This window comes from Maniola hyperantus, chromosome 1, assembly GCF_902806685.2.
Source record: "Maniola hyperantus chromosome 1, iAphHyp1.2, whole genome shotgun sequence".
Lineage (NCBI taxonomy): Eukaryota > Metazoa > Arthropoda > Insecta > Lepidoptera > Nymphalidae > Maniola > Maniola hyperantus.
The window spans coordinates 3,850,467-3,871,917 of NC_048536.1; the positions used below are offsets into that span (position 1 = coordinate 3,850,467).

Below are 21,451 nucleotides of genomic sequence, written 5' to 3' on the forward strand. Positions count from 1 at the left end.
TCCGTAGAGCATTGTTTCTGTCGTTGAGAATGAGACCGACAAAATGTCACATAAGTATGAGTGACATAGACAACACTTCGAAGCCGAAACCTCTTTCTAATAGTCTATACAATATTTCCTGCCTGCCGGCTACTGTATTTGGGGCGATCGTAAGCTGAGACGGCGCAAGTGAAAAGCGGGTAAAAAATAAAGATCTGAACTCTTATTGAAATTTTAATAAATATTCTTTTTAAAATTTAAACACACTACATTACATTTATAGCTTGAGATATAAATATGTTTCTTCATTTTTACTATTAATAATTTTATGATATGCCAAACATACTTAATCGTACAATAAACATTTTTAAAGAACTTGTAAGTTGTAGGTACCTAGTTACCTAACTTACATTTTTCTATGGGAATGGGATTTATTTCTATATTTTGCTGATCTTAGGTATCAAATTAGTTACAGCTACGGATTAATAAAATAAACAATTACTTTTGTACTTACACTTTGGATTATTTATTAATATAATAATATGTAGGTATCTGACATATTACTAAAGAATAAGGACACATCCAGACAAGCGATTAGTTGGAGAGTACAATGTAATAACACTATTAAAATTAAAAACATACCGAATTCAGTCTGGATTGTGGTCCAATCAGATTTCCATGAATTTTCGCAGTGATATAAGTAAATATAATTTCTGATGAACCGAAAATTTAGTTTAAAAACGCTCCTTTCTATTTTATATGATAAGTGATAATATAACAAAAAAAGAGTTTAACATAAAGGTGCTACTTTATGTATTGTCTTAAAATAAAATCTGTTAATGTATAAAAATTCTGGCAAGCTTAAAATTAAGAGTTACCTAGTTACTTAAAATTTAATTAAAGCATCAAAAAATAAAAATTACATTTTAAATAATTTATTGTAATAAATAACTACCTACATACCTTTTCTTTTTTTAAATAACGTTTAAAACTCAACTTTTTCAAGTTCTTGTAATATTATATCTGACTACCTAACAGCTAAACAAGGGTACATAAAATAACAGCCTTCAAAACAGGTTTCAAAAACCTTTTGCTTATGAAACTTGTACAGTATACAGTAGTACCATACAATGTCTTCGATGAAAATTGATCCGCTCTTCTAGTTAGGTTTTTTCTATTTTACACTTATTTTATATACAGGTATATAATACTTAGACGAATAGAAGAATATAACATAACTAACATTAATTTATCTTCATAATACATTAATATTAATAATATATTCGCATGATAATAACCGCAAAAATTATAGCAAATAATATTTTTTTATTTGCCAAGCTAAGTAGCACTAAACGAGTAGCTACCTAATATTTTATAAGGCACGCAAAATAATATTGCTACTCATACATTCTTTGGCACATTTTTTTAAAACAATTGAAAATTAGTAATAAACAATAATATTTGCAAAAAAATATATGCGATTATGAACAGTATTTTTTTAAAATTACGCTTACCGCGCCAGTACATTCTCGATTTAATTTTAAAAAATCTTACAAGCCGAGAAAGTACCTAATAATTTTTGTATGCAAAAATCATTGCTACAGTATCATTAGGCTGAAATTATACCTGTAAGTTTTACTCACGTAAGTAGCTTACATGATTAAATTACGACAAATTTACTAATGTAAACATTATTGTGTGTACTCATATTAGTATAAGTGTCATTTACCTTCGTAAATTTGTTGTCAGTTAATTACGTAAGCTGTGAGTAAAACTTACAGGTGTAATAGCGGCCTTTTATTATGAGTTTAGCAAACAAAATCGCAAGCGCAAACTTTAGATAATTTATTATTTATCCATAACAGAAAGTTTTAATTTTCTTTCTACTGTAGAGGTGAATCGATTTTATTTTCTTGTTTCTAAAATTTAGAAATTACATGTCAAAATGTTAGAGAATACCTCTGCAGGTTCTCTTACTATCGACTGATCCGGACTTTAGCCAATGTTATACCTACCTAGTAGGAGACTAGGTACCTATATGTTCTATTTATAATTTTGGGGCAGCTTTATTAATACGAATTACCTTAAGGCTAACTTCATCATGATCAACCCAGCACCGGCTCACTACAGAGCACAGGTCTCCTCTCAGAGTGAGAAGGGTTTTGGCCATAGTCTACCACGCTGGCCTAGTGCGGATTGGCAGACTTCACACACCTTTGAGAACATTACGGAGAACTCTCAGGCATGCAGGTTTCCTCACGATGTTTTCCTTCACCGTTGAAGCAAGTGATATTTTAATTACTTAAAAACGCACATAACTCCGAAAAGTTAGAGGTGCGTGCCCGGGATCGAACCCCCGACCTCCGATTGGAAGGCGGACGTCCTAACCACTAGGCTACCACAGCTTACTTACCATTACTATCAAGGCTAACTTAACATTATTTAATTTTAAATTCAACATCCATAATTTAAATTTTATATGCATTAAAAATATTAATCAATAGGAAAATATGGATATTGTGTCCATGGAGCAAAGCGTCATCTAGCGAATTTGCATGAACACAATGCATTGCACCTTATACTTATTGCGAGATCATTCTATTAATAATTTTGTCCTATTCATAATAAATAATAGCAGTAAAACAATGGCGCTGATTCTGTTGTTTCTCGCTAAACTAAATTTAGAGTATCTGCATCCTTTTCTTTTTAATATTGCTAAAAAAGGACGGAACATGAATTTTACATTTAAAGATTCTAAAATTTAGTGCACGATACAAATTTAAACGATACGCTTGCGACTGGCAGCTAAAGTCACGAGGTTTGACGGCTCTAAATAAAACTTAAAACTGTCAAACTATGTCTGTCCTTTTCACATTGTATTAGTGAGAAGAGGATGCGAATGCTCTAAAATTTAGTTGTGCTCAGAATCAGTACCAATGACTTACTATATAAGCAAGACTTATAATCTCTAAGAAAAGTTCATCAAAATACGTCCGCACAGCGATGTGATAGTTAGCAATAACATATGCACACAAATATAAACGCTATTTCGTTAGCGTAGGGTGCAATTTGAATGGCAAAACAATGAAAATTTGGTGGCAAAACTGAACAAAACAAACATGCCCTAGTCGCATGAACATGTTGAGGGTCTTGCTGGTATAGTAAGTCAATGCGTTTGAATCTTGAATCTTCCATTTCAATGCGGAAATATACTAGCGTCTCGCGTTGTGTCGTACTCGTGATGCGTCAGAAGCATATCGATTTCATACATTAACTATGATTAGAGACACGTTAGTGTGGTGTGGAGTGACGACCATACTAAATGTGTGAAACCGATATGCTTCTGACGCGTCACGACACGACACGACACGGATGTTTCCAGCTTTAAAATTCCATTAGTGGGACTTTTAGCCGGTCACATATCTCTATATACAAAAATGAATCGCTGAATGTGTTGATGATCGCAAATCTCGAGAACAGCTGCACCGATTTCGCTAATTCTTTTTTAATAATATTCCTTGAAGTACGAGGATGGTTCTTACGGAGAGAAAAATTTAAGGTATTAAAAAAATTAAAGAAACGACTGTTAGGCGGTACGAAGTTCGTCGGGGCGGCTAGTAATATGATAAGTCTGTCGGATCCTGTTCGAAAAAAATATATCGGATGCGCGCCAGAAATTATTTTCCTTATACATTTTGTACTACACTCCATAGACTCTCAGAATGCTGCCGGATGAGCGTATGTCCAACGCTTATTGGATGTTCGTGGAGTGAGTGAGACAGAAAATAACTAACAGACGATTTCCGATAATATGCGGCCAGCAATATAGGCAAGTAATTTATAATTAGGAGTTGATTGACATCTTCTCTTGTAGAATTTGGAAGTAGCATGCCTGAAAAATGGAATGAAAAAAAAAGTTTTATAATTAGGAGTTGATTGACATCTTCTCTTGTAGAATTTGGAAGTAGCATGCCTGAAAAATGGAATGAAAAAAAAAAGTTTTACTAGTTTTATCGTGATCCACCAATGTTTTAAATTCAAAATGAGTCTGCATAGTGCTTGTCTGTTTATTACGTTCACCGCACGGCGTACTGGCTGAACTGATCTTGACTAAGTTTGGCACAAAGCTTGCATTTTAGAGACAGACATACATCAGGACAGGATCACGAGCGCGAGCCGAATTGCACTTAATATGGTTGTAACAAGAGTCTTTGCGGAGTGAGTCTTTCTCCGAGGTTTTATCATCGGAAAGTACAGTAATTCAGAATGATATACAGAAGAATTACAGTAGCCTATACCTAAGCGGAGAGAAGAGATGTGTCTTCAGTCAGCCAATCAGCGAAAAAAGATATCGTCATCTTTTAAAAATCTATTGATTGATGTCAGTCAATGACATCTTCTCTCCTCCCCTGAGGACTGGACCTTAGAAAGAGATAATAGTTTCGTAGAGTGTTGTCTATGTCGTTGAGATCGACAAAACGTAACATAGGTCTGAGTGACAGACAACGTTCTACAAAGTCGAATTCTCATTCTAAAGGTCGATGTACATTATTTCTTGCCGGCTTAATAATTCTTCTTTTAAGTTTCACTGGGTATATTACATTTTATGTCTTCATTTATTATAGCAAAATAGGTATATTATAGTAAATATGTAGTTGTAGTAATACCTTTAGTGTGGTGAACATGAGTCCTAACTCGCCATGCTGCATGCCGGGCTCGAGGAAATCCTCCACAAAATGTATTTCCGAGCCCAGCTGCAGTATCCTTGCGCGAACCACCACGAAATGAAACACGGGGAACAACTCGTCCATACTCCATAGGTAGTGCTGGCCTGTGGATGTAAAAATAATTTTCACACTAATCTATATATATAAAAGGAGGTGACTGACTGACTGACTGACTGATCTATCAATGCACAGCTCAAACTACTGGACGGATCGGGCTGAAATTTGGCATACAGATAGCTATTATGACGTAGGCATCCGCTAAGAAAGGATTTTTGAAAATTCAACTCCTAAGGGGGTTAAATAGGGGTTTGAAATTTTGTAGTCCACGCGGACGAAGTCGCGAGCATAAGCTAGTCTATACTAATATTATAAAGAGGTAATGTATGTAAGTTTGTATGTAGGGGGAAATCTCTGGAACAACTGAACCGATTTTGAAAATTCTTTTACCAGTACAAAGCTACATTATTCCTGAGTGACATAGGCTATATTTTATTTTCAAAAAATTAGAGATAGGCAGCGACGCGACGATAGCCAGAGTTTCTACATTCGGCCGCGCGTAGCCGCTAGAGGCCTCGCGACCTTTTCAAGCGATACTGGTCTTTTATTTATGTAGATAAAGTTAAAATTATTTCACACTGAAAGTGCTCGCCGCGCCGCTGCCGTTCCGGTGTGAATCCGGCTTTAATAATAATGAGAACGTTTTGAGGTTAGCCGTAATGTAACAGCTGAATACATATAGTTAAAGAAATGGCGAGAGGCGGCCGATATTACGAAAATGAAACACACATTTACATTAAATAATTAAAAATATTTTATAATATACTTCCAAGAGAGTTTTTAGATTTGGCATTTACTCCAAAATTTAGTAGTTATCAGAATCCAGGTAGACAGTACCAATAACAGTTTGTTACTCACCTAATTCATGTTGCACAGCCGTAGTCATCTTCTGGAAAGTGCTCCTGATGACGAGCAGTTTCTCTATCGGCGAGAAGGTGGTCTTCAGTTGCTGCAGAGTTTCCACCGCCTCATGAAAAAGCTGCTCTTTCAGCGGGGAAAACGTGGGCGACGCCTGAGGATTCCTGCTCGTTGTCGACCAGAATTTCCTAGAAATATAATGAAGACAAATTGTTTTCAAGTGAATTTTCTCAATACACGTTTGGAATGGGCACCAGAATTTTCGGTTTCGTCCACGTTAATAACCAATGTTTCGTAACCAGCTACGAAATAAGATTTATGCTTCGTCTATTCGTAACTGGTTATTAATCAAGCATATTTTATCCGGGTTCGTAACGGAATAAGAATAAAATTACGTAGTTACGTAACCTACTAACCAAAAATATTTTATCCGGGTTCGTAGCGGAATATAAAAATGTGTGTTTGAAACTGGTTACTACGAAGCGACGTAGTTGATTACAAAACGTTGAGGATGACGAAAACCAATCGACGATTGAATTTTGGCACTGAGGTTGAAAGTTGAAAAGACGGAAAAGTCACATAGGCTACATTTTATCCCGGAAAATCAAAGAGTTCCCAAGGGATTTTTAAAAACCTAAATCCACGCAGACGAAGTCGCGGGTATCAGCTGGTATTATTGATAAACATATTATACCTATTTGTAAGGCCAAACCAAAATTTTTCCATACTTTATCATTTATCACACCACATAGATAAACGAGATGAAAAAAAATAATTCATCATTAACTTATCAGATAAGATCATTTCAGTACTAAATCTATCAAAAATAAAACCTAAACATTTTCTTTTTACTTTAATATTTACCTATTTTTATTTGGATAGCACATAAATTATTCGATAAAACACGTAGGCAACATCTGTGTAATCATTGTGTAGTTTCTAGCAAATAAACCAATTTTTGTTTTATTTCTTGATAAATTCTTCAGTTAATTAAGTGACAGGTTGAGATGGCAATTGGGGAGGGAACGCCCCGCACAACCGCACAGCCCCCGCGCTAACCCGGTGCGGGCGAGCGGGGTGTGCGGGGCGTCCCCCGCCTCATACCCCGATTGCCATCTCGACCTGTTGCGCACTATACGCGGACGCCGCACGTAACTCGTGCTCGCCCACACCTGGTTAGCGCGGGGGCTGTGCGGATGTGCGGGGCGTTCCCTCCCCGATTGCCATATCGACTTGTCGTTGGACTATAGTTGGTATTTGGTAATGCTCACTGATCTATCCCCAGAAAAGCCATGAGCGTAGTATCAGGCTGCCGGTTCCACTTGAGCAGCCTCCTCCAGTACAAGTCGTCCTCTCTCTTATTGTGTAGAGCGTACAGCACGAACAGCGCTGGGTGCACTCGCGGTAGTAAGGTGGGCTGCAGGAGAGAGGCGGCCGATACTACTTCCCTGTTGAAGATAGAGATAGAAGCGAGTGTCAACCAATCAGAGGTGATTGCGATCGTGACATTATAGCTGTCATTTTATTCTAATCGAGCAATAAGCAACTCGGCAAGAAAGGACGTTTAAATAATTAGCTACTCTTGTTACGACGCAATAAAGGGCATCTCAGCTTGCACAGCACTGTGTAACACAAGTAACAAACGCCTCTCTTTCTATCACGTAAATTCGATCTTAAGTATCGATCTTTCTCTCTTATGAGATCATCTCGGGTCATGTGACCAAGTGACACAGGTTTGTCGTTACACTTCTAGAACCAAAGGTATACAGCTTGATTAAGCAAAACCTAGTGAGTACCTACCTCTACTTATTACCTACTCATTGTAAAAATTAAAATAAAAAGACGTCTGTAATTTTGAGATTTGATAATTGTGTTTTCGTTATCTGCTCGATTGTGGTAAAATGACAGCTACAATGTCACGATCGCAATCACTTCTTATTGGTCGACGTTCGCTCACTATTGGCTACTATGCATTGTTGCAACAAGAATCGCACAAATTTAGCCAATCACAACAATTGAGATTGTAATAATGATTTGTAGAGGTGCAACCTCTACCGTTACTTGGCTGGCAGCTATTAGGAAAACTTCGCAGCTGCCACACAACAATATTCAAATTTGGAACGCAGTGGGGAATCCTCCTGGTCACGCACGTTACAAGATTCCACATTCCCTATCATCCGCTCGTCACGTCAACATCTTCTACCATTGTATTATATAAAGCTCGCGAGCCCGTCTGTATTGTACATAACATATCAATTGTAAAGTGTAAAATAAACATCACTATATGTAGCTGGTTCTTCATTACATCAACCCTTCAGCTACATAATTGGTGACTCCCGAGCTCAAGAACACGCAGCCGCATTATTGAGGAACACATCAGCCACATTGGGTACCTGCGTCTACGGTCGAGCCTGCACACTGCTCCCGTAGGTACATCTCCGGCGTGCAAGCAACTCAACGCAACAAGCAACGACGTGCGGCCACATTAGCTGCACCCTCTGAACGCGAAAGCTACGAGTTACGACTGCGACTCGACATGGACGCCACAGATGGTGTCCCTCGTGGACGCAATCCAGTTAACTCGACGCGGCACGCTACGCAACCTACCCTGTCCTACATCGCTGACCACAACACAACCTCCTGAACCCGACGCGAGGTTCATACGTGCATGCCTTGTGAGTACATATCCAAGGCGCCCTGAGGAGGGATCCAGGTTTTATAAGGACATTATTTCTTCTGTGCTGAAAAACAATTTGTAACAATAATATTTGTGACATTGCATTTTGTTTTGTGAAAATTATTTTTGAGTGACGTATTTTTGTAATTTTCAAATTCAGTGAAAAAGAACATTAACATTCCATGAACAATATAGACAATAAGTGACGTCTCATCATCTCATTTTAAAAAGGGAATTTTTTATAGACGTTTTACTTTTTTAGAACAATTTTATTTAGTTATATTGTCATGTCATAATTGCCATTGTATTTTGTAAAATTTTCCTGTCATAACATTTTAAATTTCAGCAATTTATAAAGAAACAGTATTACACGTATGAAGAGGACTAATCTCTCCGTTCCATGGTTCCATTCACAACAAACTCCTACGGACCATGCCACAATTCGTAAGGTTTTCAGCAAAGCTTCCTCCGTGCATTGCGGATCATCTTTTATTTCAAAGTGAAGCAGCTTTTGTGGAGTGCTGAATAGCCTCCGCACACATGTTCCTGTAGTACACTGGGCAGCCTAAGACACGATGTCACTCGTTCGTAAGTCCTTCGACCTTTTCACTTTTCCAGGTTCACTGAGTTTATCGCGCTCAGAACCTCTCTTCAGGTCTGTGTGGACGCGAGTTTGCCAAGGTTCGACGTGAAGAAGATTTGCTCATCATGCGTCTCCTCCGTCATCAACCTTTTTGCACTCCGAACGCTTCATTTATTGTAATTATTTTTTTCCGTGTCACATAGGCATACAGGTCCACTGCTTATTTCTCTGGTCTTAAGTACTGCCTCCCAGTCATTGTGTACACAATGACCTGAGGTATTACACCATTACCAGATACTGCTACAGAAGACTCAACATTGAGGCAACTTTCAATCCTATTTGCCTTCTCATTTTTATCACTACATGTTCTAGTTTTAGGGTTCTTTTCCTTCATTCTTATGTATATAATACTTGCCTTACTTAATTTTTTTTTTTCTGTTTCTCACTCCGTAGGGGGGTGATGTAGAGGTGCAACCTCTACCGTTACTTGGCTGGCAGCTATTAGGAAAACTTCGCAGCTGCCACACAACAATATTCAAATTTGGAACGCAGTGGGGAATCCTCCTGGTCACGCACGTTACAAGATTCCACATTCCCTATCATCCGCTCGTCACGTCAACATCTTCTACCATTGTATTATATAAAGCTCGCGAGCCCGTCTGTATTGTACATAACATATCAATTGTAAAGTGTAAAATAAACATCACTATATGTAGCTGGTTCTTCATTACATCAACCCTTCAGCTACAGATTGATGCAGGTTTTACGAAATCGACCAACAGATTAAGGAATCTTGATAAGCAATAAGCATTATCTGTAGAATAATTTAAACAATAATTTAGGTAATATACGGACAAATAAATAAATGTTATCACGAGGAATGTTGGTGTATTTATTACTAGGCTTTAGGTCTTGATCCAGGAATATGATAAAAATGATAGTTCAAATCTGTTGAATCTATAGAGTTAATTAAAATTAACGTACATAGTTACGTAGGTATTTCACTGATATTAGATATTAGAATTAATTTGACACAACACATTTTACCCAAAAGAATACCCGAAAAAACTTTTTTAGGAACAGCCAATACAAAATTCACTTTCAGATAAATTTCGTTTTGTAGATCTTGTAAATACTTACCCATCTATAGGGTTGCTATCTTCTCTACCCTCTGAATCATTTTCTGCTTTATATGGCAGCACCACATCTTGGCCCTCTGGTGGTAAAGCGGGGAACAAGAGTTGAACCACCTGGTACAACCTCGTGGTGATACTCTTCAGCTCTTTAACAGCATGGCTCAATAGTAGAGGATGCACTCGAACGCCGCCGTATGTCGTGTTGAAAGCATTGGTAAGACTTAGGACCAGTTGGCCGAGAGGATGATGTGTAGATTCACAGGCCTAAATTGTGCAAAAAAAAATTAAAAATCTGGCAAACTGAAACTGGGTATGGCAATTTTATTTACTGATAAATGTAGGTGCATATTTTTGTTTCTATTTCCATTCGCGTTTTTGGTACCGAATTACTGAAATTGACACAATATAGCAAAGTTATTTACTGGGAACAATGTGGCAATAATTCATTAGGTCATATTAGTCAATATTTTATGGTGAAATCAAATTAATTTCGACTTACATTGAATAGATATTGCTTCAGTTCTGTGTAGTCATTTATCGTCAGTGTTTTCTGACCAAACTGTGGGATGACCTCTAAACAATCAACTGACTTCTCTATATCAGAACCACTTGATTTCTTAGCAGGTTTGGCGTGCTTGTCTTTATGGGAGCAAGATATGGCGACTGCCACATTCTGCCAAATTTTCGCGTTCTCATTTGATGGACCATTGATAAGATGGTTACCAGTTGGAGTCAGGGCAGTATCGGAAACTCCCATGCTTTGAAAACATTGACGGAATAACGCGTTCCATTTCTGGTCCGACACCACACTGAGTTTTCCAAACGAACTGAAATAAATCATGTTTTATTAGACGTGACCGAGTTTATAACAGCTATTTCTGATTTTGAAGTCAATAAAACTTGCTTAGGTTTAGAATTCGGAGAGAGTGCAGGATCCGAAACATTCAGATGCATGATTCCATTGGATATTTTTATCCCTTCAGTCCAATGTCCGCTTAAAGAGCCCTCGACTTTGTCACCGCTTGAAAACGTCAGAACACCCTTTCCCGAAAACACTCCCGCCGATCTGAATTCTCCTTCGTAATGAGTTCCATCTTCGAAAACCATCACGCCATGTCCCTGAAAAATTTTAATAAAGTATTTTTCCATACTGTGGAGGACCGTGTTTGGTGGAGAACTCACGAAAAGGCTTCAGCAATGGACGCAAGCAGGCTGATGGATTTGATGAACATTGTTGTACAAATTGGAATTAGTCCTATTACTTACAGTTAAAACATCTTGTGTAAACAGGCCTTCATAATAAATTCCATCCAACGTAACTATAAGCCCACAGCCATGCTTTTTGTTGTCATTCCAGTTGCCAAGATACTTCTCTCCTTTGCCAATATCGTCCATAACGCCGTAACCTTGCCTCACCCCGGCAACCCATTCCCCTGTGTATATTGTAGCTGTGGATGTAGTGAAATCTCCTTGTCTTTTTATTCCATGGCCGTGGGAATGGCCATCTTTAAAATATCCTTCGTAAATGTCTCCTGAACTATATTTCATAATACCATAACCATTTTGAAGATTGTCTTTCCACTGGCCTTCATATAATCCTAATGACGAATTTTTTTTGTTAGATTTTGACCAATTAAAATATTAAGAGTGATTTTAGTTGAATATTTAACTTACCTACTCCAGGGATTTCCATTTTCCCGTGCCCACATAATGTATTTAACTGGAACTGCCCTACGTAAAGCTTTCCATCTGGCCATTCTACTTTTCCATTGCCATGTACTTTACCATCTAACCATCTTCCAGTGTATTTTGCATCTTTGTAGAACACATTCTTAGACGAAAAAGTGTATGACGCTGTTCTAACAGCTGGAGGTTTATATGCTGCGTCTTTATTTAATGCAGTTTTAACAGATGCATTGAGAATATGTATCCATTCAGTCTTTTCTTCTTCTGAACTTGTGGACACACAAATAATTTCTTCTGGTGTTGTGAGCTGTATTGCATTTTGTAGGGAGTCAGTGTTGGGAATGGCTTCAACCCATAATATTTCTAATGGATGGACGTTTGGAGTACTTCCGCTAACATGGACAAATAAATCATTGAATAGAATAAACCAGTGGCTACTGAATCTTCCGGGGTTAACTAAACTTAGCGGCCGAGATTTTGAGTCCCTAATCAAACGTCTTTCAGGTGTTCTATATTGATCTAAGCTTTTCCCTATTGTCTCCCAGAACAGTTTCGTAACATCGGCTTCTTTTCTTTTTTTCTCTTGTTCGTCAATCAAGGCATCAAATGATGTTACAACTTTGCCGATTTGTTCTTCTATATTATTTTTAGTGTCACCTTTTTTCCTTATAATTTTGTGTCGCAGCAGTGATTGTGCAATGCATTTGTAAGAACTTAATCGTGTCAATGGCTGTACGAAAGCCAAACCTACTAACGCTTCCGATGTTTTCTTATTATTTTTTTGCTTATTTGTTGGTAGCTGATCACTAAATAAATTGTAGATACTTGATGGAACATCAACTATATTGTTGATATGAACAAAACCACCAATAACAATCAAACTGCTTATAGCTACATAATACTTTTGATACAAAAAAATAAACTCTTCTAAATTTTTTATCATAGAAATATCACATTCATTTACATGCTTCTCAGCATATTGCCAAGTTGATAAAACATTTAAAGCAGTTATATTTAATATGTCACTAAATATATCACAAACAGTTTCATATACATTGGAATGTGTAGTGATTGCTTTGCTTTTCTTTAGAAAAGGCTTAACTAGTGAGTGGTATATTAAAAGCATTTCTTCAAGATATCTTTGAGCAATGGACAAATTTTGAAATTCAGGACAAATTGTAGATTGTTCAACGGAGCAGTAACTTATATTGCCAGAAGATAGTACTCTCCAATGATAGCATAGGTTTTCAGGCTTATTGCTATGATTTTGGGGCTCATTACAGTTTATGGTCAAAATATTACTTTTTTGTTCTGTGTCTTCATTAGCTTTCTGGTTTAAATTAACAACAGATTCTGTGAATCCATCTGTGTGCTTTCCCATGTAGTAAATATTTTCATTATGAGTGTAGGCAAGTGTGTGGTTGTCTGTTGCTACCATGTCTCTAACTCGGTCACTGTCAGAATTTTCAGTAAATTGTTTAGGACTACTTTTGTCCACTCTAGATTCAAAACTGACTTGTTTAAAGTGGTTGTACCCCCACATATATAGTCTACCATCTAGTGTTAAAGCAGCACAATGCCATTTGCCACAGGACACTTTCTGAAGCCCAAACCCAGATAAACTCATGACTATCATAGGTTTTACTCTTTTGACTGTATCCCCTATTCCTAATTGTCCATGGGATATATCTCCCCAGGTCCACAATTCAGTTGCTAGTATATTTTTTTCCAAGTTTAGGACATGTTCTTAAGGTTACAATTCTTTCTTACTGCTTCAAAGTCTTTCTCACTACTAATTGTACTTGTTGAGAATTGTAGATCTTCAAACTTATTAGAGTTACAACTATACATTAGAGAACTGTTTTCTGCATTGAAATTGCGATTTGGAAGTTCAACCAAGTCATTATTTTCACTACTCCCACTCACATGCCTCGATAATGTAGCTACTTTATCCCCTACAGTTTTAACACCTTCATAAACAAAATTTGTTAAGTTAGAAACATTTTCCTTTATTATTCTTGTAGGTTTCTCTGTGTATTCTACTAAATAATCTTCACCTGCAGATACCCAAGACAGCTGTCTACTTAAGAACTGCCTTGCTGCATCAGTGTTTATAAATATATTATTTATCTTCTCTGTACTAGAACTAGGAGTGTCAATATTTTCAGTACTTTCATCAACATCATTTTCCTCTTGTAACTTATGATTATTTTCTATATTACTATTTACATTTTGTATGTTATCACATTTTGCAACTTTAGATTCTTCAGATGAAGGACTAGAATCTTCCGTGAAGCTGTGTGCATCAATGTGGACATCAGTTTGGGGAGCGGTTGTACTGCTCGAGTCTTCACTAGACTTACTTATGTGGACACCTAGTGGACATGTTTCTGATAAGGAGGGAACGGAAGCAGGGGATGCCAGTCCTATAATGGTTTGACATTGTGAGCAGTTTGAAGCAAACACCTCTTCATCATCATTATCACTGTCCGTATCACAGTTACCGGATTGTTTAACATTTTTCCTTGCTATCACAGCAGCAAAGTTTTGGCCTACAGAAGCACTGTACACTGTCCTTCCCTCAAAAATGGGACTTCTTAATACTACTAGTATCTAATGCTATTTGGGGCATGACACCCGAACCCCACAAATGACCATCGATGCTAATGAACAGCTGCCCAAAATCACTTGTCACTACATTTCTGAACTTCACTTTATTGCTAGTACTTTTAAAGCCATGAGGACAGCATTTAGAGTCTTCTTTTACTACGATTTCCTCTTTGTTTTTAAAACTAGTATTTGTCTTATACAGACGGCCGTGTACATCTATAATATAAATGATATCATTGTGATGCGATATGTCGATAGCTGAAATACCTGAGACTTTCTTAAAGTTCAAGCTGTCTTCTTTGATATCGCAGTAATAGAGGCCATGGTCATTCCCAAGAACAATGAAATCACCACTCAGAGAACAAAGTTTAACAATCTTATCAGGTACTTGTTGCGACGAGGGTACATTCAGCGCAGTTATTCCTTTCCAGAACTTGTGTTGACTCATTTTAAGAACACTTTCTCATTCTGTCTAATAAAACTAGGCGGATCATCATGACCATAAAAAGCGCTTAATTAGCTGCATAAACACAAATTAGCCCAAATTTCCACAAGGGTATTCGATCAGCAGTTACAGTTTTTATACACAACACTTGATAATTAGAGAAAACATTATTAAATAATTAATTTCTGGTAATACCGTAATTATTGTTTTGGAAATTGATTTTGGTGTTTTTGTAGTGGGATGACATGTGATTTGACAGCGATTATATTGACATTTGTTTCAAATCGGGAAATGTTGGCAATATTGAAGTATTTTTTTGACTGGTTTTACGGCTCTGAATTCTATCTTTTTCGAGCCTTTTGAAATAAGAACAACTAATTTTAAAGTATCAAATTAGGTTATTCCAGCTGTCTGTCATATTGAATTTTTTTTTGCTGCGCTTGTTTCAGTCTCATCTTTCGTCCAGACTTTAATTTTTGTATTCCAACATGAATTTGTAACCCTTTGCAGATGACGTCTTTCTACAATCTATGTTTGACAGAATAAAGTAATCTGTGGACAGAAATTACTGTCATTTGTGATTGATGGTCACATCACAACTGTCAAGTCACAAGTGGTCAAACTTCAAAGTCAACCGTCAACTTGTCAAATATAAATCCACAGAGTACATTATATATATAAATCGTCCTTTTGCTTTCTTGCGGTGCTTGCTTGTTCTTGATCTAAAAAATGGCGAGTCGCGGTGGAGCATCTAGGCGTGTTCCTGAAAATGAAGCCGCGATCACCTACGTCCAGTGTGATGGCCTGGTAATTAACAACATTTTATTCCTTATCTTAGAACCTTTAAAACAGTTACAAGTGCTTTCACAAACTTTTGTTGACACGTCATGTTATCTTAAAAAATACTGGATTCTCAAGCATTTTTCTGTTCGCATGTAGAAAATCAGTGGTAATACGAAGTTTGCGCCTATATCTAGCAATAAGGACCTGATAAAATTACGATTCTCTGGATTAAATGTCTGTCGTGTATAGGTTATGTTATATATCAAACTTTGGTTTATTTACCCGAGAGGTTTATTCTGATAGATGAGTCACGAACTGTTTTGGGAAGCTCATCTCACTTTCTAATGATGGTATACTCTTTATGTGACAATGAACTTTAGTAAGTATAGTGATGAATGTGCTTTTCGTAGAATATCTGAATCTTATTAATCGCACATTATTAGCATGATTACAACTATGAGGAAGTAAAATGTTGTTTTCTTAAAAAGTATGTGTAACTAAACTAAGTAATTATATAAATATTTTCTATAACTGATAGTAAAATAAAGTCTTTAATAAAATAGACAGCACTTGTGAACGTTTATTCAAATAAGAAACTATTTTACATCTATATTACTCTTTATTGAAAATACGTTTAATTTTACTATGAAGAATAGTTGTTGTATTAAATAAAAAAGCTGTGATAGATTAGTAGTTTAAGACTTAGGCATCTTTAGGAGGATTGGGGTTCAGGTTTAATCTTGGGGAAGCACCTCTAATTTTTGGAGTAATGTGTTTAAGCGATTATGTCACTTGCATTAATGGTGAAGGAAACCTCATGAGAAAACTGCATGTGTGAGAGTCTTCTGTAATGTTCTCAAATGTAATGATATCAGCTTATGAAAGTAAAATGGACTGAGATGAATATTATTCTACAAATTTACAGGCGGTGATGAAAATAGTGAAGCACTGCCACGAGGAATCATGCAGCAACATGGAAGTAGCTCAGGGGGCTCTGTTGGGGCTGGTGGTGGACAACCGGCTGGAGATCACCAACTGCTTCCCCTTCCCCAAGCACGATGAGGCTATGGACGAGGAGGAGTACCAGCTCGACATGATGCGCCGTTTGCGCAGGGTTAACGTTGACCACTTTCATGTGGGATGGTGAGTCTAAGATTTATATTTTCTAAATATTTTAGTCATTCTTCGAATACCTTTGACGCGCGGCACTCGAGAGTTAAAAGAATTTTTGTGATGCAAACAACTGTAATATAACTAAAAATTTTGTACACTGAAATAAAGACTATAAAAGGAAAAGGTGACTGACTGACTGACTGACTGACTGACTGACTGACTGACTGACTGATTGACTGATCTATCAACGCACAGCTCAAACTACTGGACGGATTGGGCTGAAATTTGGCATGCAGATAGCTATTATGACGTAGGCGTCCGCTAAGAAAGGATTTTTGAAAATTCAACTCCTAAGGGGGTGAAATAGAGGTTTGAAATTTATGTAGTCCACGCGGACGAAGTCGCGAGCATAAGCTAGTAAAGACTATTTTTAATTTTAATTTATTTTATTTTAGTCATTTAGATCACTCATAAATCAATTCACTACTGCATGACTTTAAGCCACTAGCTCACTGAAGTATGCGGAAGCATTGAATGAACAGGTCATTCAATATTCTCGTCGTACATTCAAGATCCTTTAATGTTTCATTTGTTTTATCTTTTTATGTCTGTATAATTTATCATTAATCATCTAGTTAGTGTAAGTGGCATTACCGTTCCAATTTATAAATGTAAAATGAAAAAAATAAACAGTAGAGTTAAATGAACCACTATTTTTAGGTCATACTAGCTGATGCCCGCGACTTCGTCCGCGTGGGTTTTTAATAATCCCGTGGGAACTCTTTGATTTTCCGGGATAAAAAGTAGCCTATGTCACTCTCCAGGTCTTTATCTATACCCATGCAAAAAATCACGTCAATCCGTTGCACCGTTGCCCAACCAACAAATAAACACACTTTCACATTTATAATAAGGGATCTGATGGTATGGAACCCTTCGTGCGCGAGTCCGACTCTCACTTGGCCGGTTTTATTTATATAGATTCTCCATTACAGGTATCAGAGTGCAGATGTGGGCAACTTCCTGAGCCAGTCTCTGTTGGAGTCACAGTATCACTACCAGACCTCCATTGAGGAGAGTGTTGTAGTCATCTACGACACCAAGAAGTCTGCACGAGGCTTCCTCACGCTGAAGGCGTATCGCTTAACTCCACAGGTAATAACAAAAACATTTTTTTCAGCACGACTTATACAAACAATTTCAAAGATAAGATAATAAAAAATAGGTACCCAAAAAGTTCCATAAGCTGAGAAAAAACTGTCATTGTTAATTGTAACACTAGATGAGCCAGTAACTTTGTCTGCGTGAAAATTCCATCGGAACACTTTGATATTCAGATAGGGAGATACACCCTGGGGATGGCCCCAGCATGGGCCTCCTGTGAAGCCCACGCGCTCCGCAGGAAGAAGACAGGGGAGAAGAAGAAGACATTACGCTCACCTTCTCCCGCCTTAGGTATTGGGTGTAAACCTGCGCCGGTTCAACGTCAAGACGTCTCAGTCTCATCCGATATCCAAGATCGTGAGACGCCTTATACTTGACGCAGACTGTATCGCTGGGTTTTTAGTGGGTATGCTGTAAAAATTGTCAGTGAGCCCCACATACCCGCCCTTGTGCGGGATGCGTAATTTCATTTTTAGCAGCGAAACAAAGGGTGTAAGCTAACTGTAATTTTCTATACTTGACGCAGACGGTATCGCTGGGTTTTTAGTGGGTATGCTGAAGGCTGTAAAAATTGTCAGTGAGTCCCACATACCCGCCCTTGTGCGGGATGCGTAATTTCATTTTTAGCAGCGAAACAAAGGGTGTAAGCTAACTGTAATTTTCTATACTTGACGCAGACGGTATCGCTGGGTTTTTAGTGGGTATGCTGAAGGCTGTAAAAATTGTCAGTGAGTCCCACATACCCGCCCTTGTGCGGGATGCGTAATTTCATTTTTAGCAGCGAAACAAAGGGTGTAAGCTAACTGTAATTTTCTATACTTGACGCAGACGGTATCGCTAGGTTTTTAGTGGGTATGCTGAAGGCTGTAAAAATTGTCAGTGAGTCCCACATACCCGCCCTTGTGCGGGATGCGTAATTTCATTTTTACCAGCGAAAAAAAGGGTGTAAGCTTACTGTAATTTTCGTTAAAGTCGTTCAAACGGATGGGCCGTAAAAAGCTAGCAGTCACCCTTTCACATTTATAATAATTCGTATAGATTAAGATATTTCTTACCTGATATCTGTTTCATGTTCTACACTATCCAGGCAATAGCCATGTACAAGGAAAACGACTACACACCAGAGGCTCTCCGTAACCTCAAGATAGGTTACGAGAGCCTGTTCATAGAGGTGCCCATCGTGATCCGCAACTCGCCGCTCACCAACATCATGATGTCAGAACTCTCCGAGATGATCCCTGAGGAGGAGGGCTCCAAGTTCCTTGACCTTGGGACTGCATCTGTGCTTGAAGGTAAATCTTCCTCAAGACTCCCATCGGCGGTGTTCCCACTAGATTACTACATGGGGTTATTCAAGGGGCGGACCAACAAATACCTAAAAGGTCGGCAACGCATCGGCGGTTAGTCTGGTGCTGCAAATGTTCATAGGCGGCGGGAATCACTTAACATCAGGTGACCCGCTGGCTCGTTTGCTCACTATCTCTATAAAAAAAATATAGAAGATGTTTACAACACGCATAAATCCGAAAAGTTAGAGGTGCGTGCCCGGGATAGAATCCCTAACCTCCTGAGTAGATGGCTGACATCTTAATCACTAGGCTATCAACGCTATACCAGAGTGAACCAAAGTGGGGAACTCTCGGTTTGATCCTGAATCGACGACATGTCAAATATCTATGGTGACGTAAAATCAAGGAAAAATAGGGCTGCCAGTGACGTAGAAGCCTTGACGTTTTGTTAGAAGTTCCCTAACTGTCGTGAAAAAAAAATACAATTTAGTTACACACCCTTCACTTATGGACTAAGCGCCAGCGCGTGCCAGACCTTCGTTATTTTATAAAAGCTAAAAAGTTTTTCTGCATATTGTCCCCAACACTGAGAGGAACGTTTGTTTCTATAATTTTTTAACGGCTGTCTCTATTATTTTCCATCCGGAAAAAAGTATATGGAAGGTACATGAAAAAATGCTATCAACTTATTAAGTCACTATTTCCAGGTCAACTCCGAAGCCTGATGGAACGTGTGGACGAATTGAACCAGGAAGCTATTAAATTCAACCGCTACCAACAACTGGTAGTTCGTCAACAGCAAGACAAGCACAGATGGCTATTGAAGAGGGCGCAAGAGAACGCCGCTAGAGCTGCCAAAGACGAACCTCCCCTACCCGAGGAAGATGTCAACAAGCTGTTCAAGCCTCACCCAGTTCCGCCCAGGCTTAACCCCATGATTGTGGCTGGTCAGATCAATACGTACAGCCAGCATATAAGCCAGTTCTGCTCGCAAAGCCTTGCTAAGCTGTATCTGACGCAAGCATTACAGAATGCTAAGGATGTTAAGCAGAACATTTAGGTTTCTATTTAGGGTCAGTGCAGACCAGGCGAAAAATTGTTTGAGCATATCAGAACATTAATTAGTTTGAGCATTTCACGTCATTAATTAATTAGGAAATGCTTGGGCAGTTTACTTCTTGGTCTACACTGACTGACCGTTCCGAGTATATGTACTTGTATTTGTAATAAATCGTGAAATGTGTAATTTAGTTTTTTATTTGCAACTAGTTTATGCTCGCGACTTCGTCCGCGTGGACTACACAAATTTCAAACCCCTATTTCACCCCCTTAGGGGTCGAATTTTCAAAAATCCTTTCTTAGCGGATGCCTACGTCATAATAGTTATATGCTGGCTAAATTTCAGCCCGATCTGTTCAGTAGTTTGAGCTGTGTGTTGATAGATCAGTCAGTCAGTCAGTCACCTTTTCCTTTTATATATTTAGACTACCCGATGCCCGGCGATGAAATGGGAATTGTACTCCACCTTATGTCCATTTATTTATTGTACGTCAGAGAACTAGATGCAATATTTATATTTTTATGATTGTGTTTTTACCTACACTTCAAGGTTTTCTAAATAATTTTAAATCTCACCCAGTCCTGCTCAGGCTTAACCCCATGATTGTAGCTGGTCAGATCAATATGTAGGTAGATATTTAAGCCAGTTCTGCTCGCAAAGCCTTGCAAAGTTCTATCTGGCGCAAGCTTTACGGAACGCTAAAGATGTGTGTGTGTGTTTTTTTTTTAAATTGAGCCTCGATACAATGTCCGAGAAATTAATGACGTGATTTCTAATAAGAACTATTCCAAAGAAAAAAAATACACTTTATACTTTGACGTAAGACATTTTACATCTTTGTTACCAGTGGCCCTACCGCGGTTGTTTGACAGCTACAATGTCACGATCGCAATCATCTCTGATTGGTTAATGCTCGCTCACTATTGGCCACAATGCATTGTTGCAACAAGAATGGTACAAATTCAGCCAATCAGAACAATTGAGATTGTAATAATGATTGATGCAGGTTTTAGACAATCGCCCTACTGTTATTTCCCATAGCCACCATGACCCATACTTTGGGTACGCATAGAAACTTTCAACTTTTATAAAATAAAGAAGGTCTGGCTCTCCCGGGCACTTAGTCCTGTATGGAAAGTTAGGTTTTTGCTAAATAACTTTCGAAGAGCGATTATAATCCTACTTCAGTTTCTTTGGGAATGGTCACCCTACAAAGGTAGGGGCGGCATAGTTAAGGCAAATAACTGAATTGTCCCTTGATTGCCACAAATTGCTCTATCCCGG

The 21,451-nt window shown here is 38.0% G+C and overlaps 2 protein-coding genes and 1 long non-coding RNA gene across 3 annotated transcripts in view; 1 reads left to right on the forward strand and 2 right to left on the reverse strand.

The window, feature by feature from the left end:
* Positions 1 to 21,193, reverse strand: part of LOC138402826 (uncharacterized) — a 62,102-nt gene extending 40,909 nt beyond the window's left edge. The window contains exon 1 of the long non-coding RNA XR_011237171.1: positions 21,038 to 21,193. This is a non-coding gene — a long non-coding RNA (uncharacterized lncRNA). The remainder of the gene's footprint in view (positions 1 to 21,037) is intronic.
* On the reverse strand, positions 201 to 14,986 carry Als2 (Amyotrophic lateral sclerosis 2). Its single transcript, XM_069500479.1, is given in 11 exon segments — positions 201 to 3,871; positions 4,647 to 4,810; positions 5,622 to 5,809; positions 6,893 to 7,069; positions 10,022 to 10,281; positions 10,517 to 10,844; positions 10,922 to 11,136; positions 11,284 to 11,615; positions 11,692 to 13,438; positions 13,441 to 14,296; positions 14,298 to 14,986. Coding segments are annotated over 11 exon segments (4,779 nt in total). The 5' UTR covers positions 14,762 to 14,986; the 3' UTR covers positions 201 to 3,823.
* Positions 15,407 to 20,353, forward strand: eIF3h (eukaryotic translation initiation factor 3 subunit h). Its single transcript, XM_034971976.2, has 5 exons — positions 15,407 to 15,565; positions 16,467 to 16,684; positions 17,650 to 17,809; positions 18,906 to 19,110; positions 19,815 to 20,353. The coding sequence occupies exons 1-5, from the start codon at positions 15,488 to 15,490 to the stop codon at positions 20,165 to 20,167; spliced, it is 1,014 nt and encodes a 337-aa protein (XP_034827867.1). The 5' UTR covers positions 15,407 to 15,487; the 3' UTR covers positions 20,168 to 20,353.
* Positions 21,194 to 21,451: the final 258 nt, after the last annotated feature.

Bases quoted from the DNA above. Each gene is read 5' to 3' on its own strand.
- eIF3h (XM_034971976.2), top strand. From the start codon at position 15,488: ATGGCGAGTCGCGGTGGAGCATCTAGGCGTGTTCCTGAAAATGAAGCC. The intron at 15,566-16,466 runs GTAATTAACAAC...ACAAATTTACAG, and splicing joins ACGTCCAGTGTGATGGCCTG to GCGGTGATGAAAATAGTGAA. The intron at 19,111-19,814 runs GTAAATCTTCCT...CACTATTTCCAG, and splicing joins GACTGCATCTGTGCTTGAAG to GTCAACTCCGAAGCCTGATG.